A 5,541-nucleotide genomic window follows, 5' to 3' on the forward strand; every position below is an offset into this window, starting at 1 on the left:
GCCTGTAGCTCAAGCGGATAAGGTGCTAGTCACATACACCAGAGCTGGCGGGTTCAAATCCCACCCGGGCCTGCCAAACAATGACAACTACAACCAAAAAATAGCCAGGCATTGTGGTGGGTGCCTGTAGTCCCAGCTAGTCAGGAGGCTGAGGCAAGAGAATCACTTAAGCCCAGGAGTTGGAGGTTGCTGTAAGCTGTGACACCATGACATTCAAAATCCAGGGTGATAGCTTGAGGCTCTGTCTCAAAAAAAAAAAAAATTTTTTTTTTACCTAACAAATGTAATCATTGTAATCTGGCTCTTCATACCCTGAATAAATCCCCAGCAATAAAAGAAAATGCTGGGATAAAGTCCTCATTTTAGGTACAGGGGTGCTACCTAGAATTTTGCCTCTTATTTTAGGTGGAAATTAGCATAGATCTAATTCAATGGATAGCTCTGGGGTTCTGCCTCAGGCACCCACATGGTAGGCTTCGATTGTGCGGCACTGTTTCCGGGGCACTGTTGGGACACCAGCCCCCGGTTGTAGGCTGGTAAGCAGAACTTTCTGGGACTCATCTGCATTTTGTCAGTTGGAAATCAGAAATTTGGAGAAACAAAATGTTTTTCCCATCATGACTCATCAATGGTAGAGGCCATTGAGCTCCTATTTCCAAACGCCCTTTCTGTGCCTGCCTTTGGTTGGGCTCAGCCCCAAGCCCAAATCAGCCCTACTGTTCTGTCTCTACCCCCTTAGTAACGTTCCCACAAAACCGCTTAGCATTGCCAGAATCGAGAGCTCGTTTTGCTCATTAGCAAAACTATTCTCTCCTGGCAACTGGCAGTTGGGGATAGAAAACATTTCACTTAATTTAGCCTATTGTTTACTTTTGGCAGGAAACAAACTGGTTTTGGTGGCATCTAAACAATGAGGATAGTTGGCCGAGCTCCACTGTGAGATTAATTGAAAGACTGTCACTATTTGTAGACTATTTGTGAGAGGAGGGAAATCTACAGAGCCCCCATTTGTATCAGATGTGTGGGTCAAAATGCCCCTGACTGTAGACGACAGGTCAATCTCCCCTGGAGTAGGCTGGGAGTTTGTGTGGGAGTAAATCTGCAGGTTGGGTCTCCTTCAGGAGGCAGGAAGGAATGGCCACGTTCGGGGCACGCATGCTGTTTCTCTTCCTTCCTTTAAAAACTAAACACCTGCCTGGGACATTAATTCCAAACAGGTTGTTTCAGTGAGTAATGGTGGTGGCTGGGAATATTCACTATTGCCCTAAGAGTTTTCCACATTCTGTTCTTCAGGGGAAAAAAGTTACAGACTCAGCTGCAAACATGGCCTCTCCTTACCTCAGTTCCTCATCCTACAAAGGCCAGGCAGATGGGAGCATCTCCTGCAGCTGTTGACCTGAGGTCCTGACTTAAGTATGAGCTGCTTGTCTCCAGGTTCTCAGGCCAGAGACTCTGGAGAGTAGTGACAGTGTATTACTACCTTTAGGGGATGTTCAAGGACTGTGTATCATTTAGGCAGTTCAGAGTTTGCAGAACGCCATAGCTGGAAGGGAGATCACTTTATGATCACGGGACCCTATGAAGGCAGGGCCCTGAGGCATTCTTGTAGATTGACTCCCGTCCAAGCTCCTGTAACTCCGGGGATGTGCCCTCAGTCTTCCAAAGTAAGTTGTCACAGGGATAAGGATTAGCCATGTTTCTACCCCCACACACTCACACACATAGTGATAAATTCAATTTCTCTGAACGTTACAAGGTGCTGTGTATATTACAAGCTCCACAAGATGACAGAGTTTCTGTTTTGTTCTGACATATCCCAGGAACCTGGCACCGTGCCCAGCACACACACAGGCACATGTAATCGACGAGTACATGCATGTGATGAAGTGCACGGAGAAATCCAAGTGTTTACTCACCGACATATATTGCTGCACACCGTCCACAAATTTGGGTCCAGCCTCTTTCCTCAAATTGATCAATTTTGAGAGGTGCTCATAGGCCACAAATTCATTGAAGAATGTCTTATAACCTATGAGTTTGGCAACCAAGAAGCTATCCTGCCAGTCCACTCCCATCATGAAGGACAGGGGCATGAAGATGTAGGAGCACATCAGCTGGAGAAAGCAAGAGCAGATACTTGGTTAGAATAGCAGGTGTTCCCAGTTCTTCTGCAACATTCTCAGTGATGGGACTGTCCCTGTCTTCCCGTCTTTAGTTACAAAACCCATCTCCCCTTGCCCATCCTTATCTGCCAGGCTAGCACTGGGTCATTTGAAATAATTTGTATTCTTGGAGAAGGGGTCAGGACGGAATGACTTTATCTGCTAGGAAAGGAGGGTGATAAAGGCGGAGAAAGGGGCAATGAAGTGAGAAGCATCTACAGTGTGTAAGAATCCACTGCAGGTTGCCAGGGAAGGCTGGGTTCACAATTTTTTTTTTTTTTTTTAAGAAAAAGATAGGCAGAAAGAAAACAGAGGCACAGAAACAGGAGCAAACCTCAAAACTCAGCTGCGGGTAGTCAAACATGTTTCCAAACCAGGACAGGGCAGAATTCACAAAAGACAACAGGGCCAGGAAGGCAATCAGATTCACAGCGATGTTCGCCACCAGAACAATAGACGAGGATGCTCCCTGCGTCGCAGCTTCTAGGAGATTCCTCGAGTCACTTCATCAAAAAATAGTGATTCCGGAATTACCAAGGGGTTATCAGGGGATGGACATTGTCTTTGTAGAAATGGCATAATCAGAGCTCACTGGGATGAGAAACAAACTCCAGGATCATGCCTTGCTCAAAATATTGACCTGAATCTTGTGAAATTATGACGGGGTTTCTAAATGTTGAATAGAGGTGAAGGGCACATGGGGGTTTAACTGCTTACATTACAGCTTTAATGTGAGAGTGTGTAGAATAAAAAAAATTGGGAAATGATACAACTATTACATGTTTAAAAGTGATTTTTATTAAAAGTAACTATCAGGGAATATTCACGGTATGAAAATCAACAATTCAAGGCAAGCCTGTACATCCATCACTTCAGTTAAGAAGAAGAAATGGCATGCCTCCGTCACCTGTGAATCCCATCTTTTGCTCCTCCCTGGTCCCCTTCCCTCCCCTCTAATCTCAGAGATACCTCCCTAAAATCTGCTTATCATTTCCTTTCTTTATGATCTTCCTAAATGTCAGCATCCCTAAGCAATTAATTATGTAAGTTTCACATTTACTAACTTCGTAAGTGGAATCATACTCTACTTATTCTCTGGCAATTTGCGTTTTCAGTCACGGTTATAAGTCTATCTACATACAAGTAGGGGGTGAATTTCAGACACGTTTGTTGATGAATTATATTATTTAATGAAACACTTTCGAACATCCTAAATCCTTTAATCTTTCTACTCTTTGAAAAAAAATTTTTTTTTTTTGGAGACAGAGCCTTAAGCTGTCCCCCTGGGTAGAGTGCCATGGCTTCACTGCTCACAGCAACCTCCAACTCCTGGGCTCAAGCGAGTCTCCTGCCTCAGCCCCCCAAGTAGCTGGGACTACAGGCGCCCGCCACAATGCCTGGCCATTTTTTTGGTTGCAGCCATCATTGTTGTTTCGTGGGCCCAGGCTGGGGATTCGAACCCACCACCTTAGGTGTATGTGGCTGGCACCTTAGCCGCTTGAGCCACAGGCGCCGAGCCGAAAATTTCTTTCTCACACTAAAAAAGAAGCAGTTTTCTTATTATATGAGGAACTACCAAAAATGGTCATCTTATGGTTTTGCAATGATCTTAAACCAAGATTCAATGAACATTAAACTGTACTTACAATGAAATACCTTTACAATGAACAGCTAAGGAAATGTATCCACATTTAGGTATTTAGAAAGGTTTTCCTCAAGTGTTGAAAGATGTTTTTTTTTAAGTGTTTAAATAGTTACATTAATCATACATAATTAATGCATTACATAATAATACATTAATACCATAATTCACTGTGTTCTCTGGTTATCAGATGTTTGCTCTACTTGGTATTTGAACACCCCATCTCAGCTTGTGTAGTCATTAATTAATGTGTCCCACTTACCCACTTTCCATTTTCATGGCATTCTTGAGGGTTATTTTAGGTTTTTCTGTCTCAGGCCAAAAGAGTTTAGCAGCAGCCAGTGATGCAGGTGCTGACATAACAGAAGCCGTTAACAAGTGGGAGGATGGAACCTGCAATTTCAGATGAAGGCAAACCTACAGGTTAGCTTTTCTCTTGTGATCAGAGAAATGGCCCAAGAGCTTTACAAGGGAAGAGATGGGGCAGGAGATGATTGTACACCAGAAAGCAATATTTCTTTGGAGATTCAGAAGAGCAACTCTAGCTTAATGAGCCAGGTTCAGAGCGTCACCTTGAGAGTCAGAGGGATAAGGAAGGCCTTTGTGTTAACTGACCACATCCTTGGTGGGACACACAAAACCAAAATCTGATCTTAGTAAAAACTCTTGAAGATGATTCCTCAACCTTTCTGTAGTCCTTTTGAACATTTAAATAGTCCCTAAATCCCACAGATTATTTCATCATCAATTTAGATACGAGATATCTAGAAGGTGTGGGGAACAGAGAAAGGACTCAAGTAGTAATGGACAGTCCCCTCTCTCCATCTTCTTTTGTTCTCTTGAAATCCTTTGTCTTTATACAGTATTCATTGATCCAGAGTCTCTTTAATCTGTGAACTATATTTCTGTTTTCCTCATTGTAAGTCCACTCTATCCCCTCCCACTCCTCCCTTACAATGTTTCTGAATTCTCTTCCCTGTATTTTCAGTGCATTTTCCAAGGCAGCATCTGTGCAGTGAGGGCAGAGCAAACCCTTGGGGCTCCCGTTAAATGGCTTGTGCCTAAGGTATTCTCTGCCCCTTTCTTCTTTCCTCTTTCTACTAATGGGCTTTTCAAGACCTGGATGAAGACCTGGAATGAAGGTCACTTCTCTTCCTAGTCACCCACTTCACAGATTGCTGGCTGTGTCATTACACTTCTTCACTGGGTTTGTATCTGTGTGTGGCTTGTAACCTCTATGTCTAGGGGCACACGCACCAGGTATCAGTGTGTTTGCCAGCCCTACACCACAGACCAGTCTTGGCTGTACATTAGAATCTGAGAAATCTTAAAAATTCTAGTGTAATTACTCAGGAATATGGGCCTGTGTGTTAGAGAATTTAAAAGTTCCCAGGTGATTCTAACATGCAGTTAGGTTTCAGGACCACTGCTTTAGACAAGGGATCAGAAAACTTTTCCTGTAAAGAGTCAGGGAGTAAATATTTGGCTTTGTGGGTCAAAACTACTTAACCCTGTAGCACAAAAGCCAACATAGATAAATTAATAGGAATAGCTGGTTTCCAATAAAACTTTATCTATAAAGACAGGGGTGATCGGGATTTGGGCCATAGGCCATAGTTTGCAGACCCTTTGTATAGATCACTTTTATTAATGTAATAGTTTTTAATATTTTTAAGTTTTTTTTTTTTTTTTTTTTTTTTTTTTTGAGACAGAGCCTCAAGCTGTCCCCCTGGGTAG

General features: G+C 43.1%; 1 protein-coding gene across 1 annotated transcript in view; it reads right to left on the reverse strand.

The window, feature by feature from the left end:
- Positions 1-5,541, reverse strand: part of SLC28A3 (solute carrier family 28 member 3) — a 43,533-nt gene that overhangs the window by 6,990 nt on the left and 31,002 nt on the right. Inside the window, exons 11-13 of the mRNA XM_012812986.1 lie at positions 4,067-4,197; positions 2,497-2,665; positions 1,917-2,114 (exon numbers count right to left, since the gene is read on the reverse strand). Of these exons, the coding sequence (XP_012668440.1) occupies positions 1,917-2,114; positions 2,497-2,665; positions 4,067-4,197 (498 nt within the window). The remainder of the gene's footprint in view (positions 1-1,916; positions 2,115-2,496; positions 2,666-4,066; positions 4,198-5,541) is intronic.

The sequence above is a fragment of the Otolemur garnettii genome, unplaced genomic scaffold (genome assembly GCF_000181295.1).
Source record: "Otolemur garnettii isolate 467f Iridium unplaced genomic scaffold, OtoGar3 scaffold00006, whole genome shotgun sequence".
In the NCBI taxonomy this organism is placed as follows: domain Eukaryota; kingdom Metazoa; phylum Chordata; class Mammalia; order Primates; family Galagidae; genus Otolemur; species Otolemur garnettii.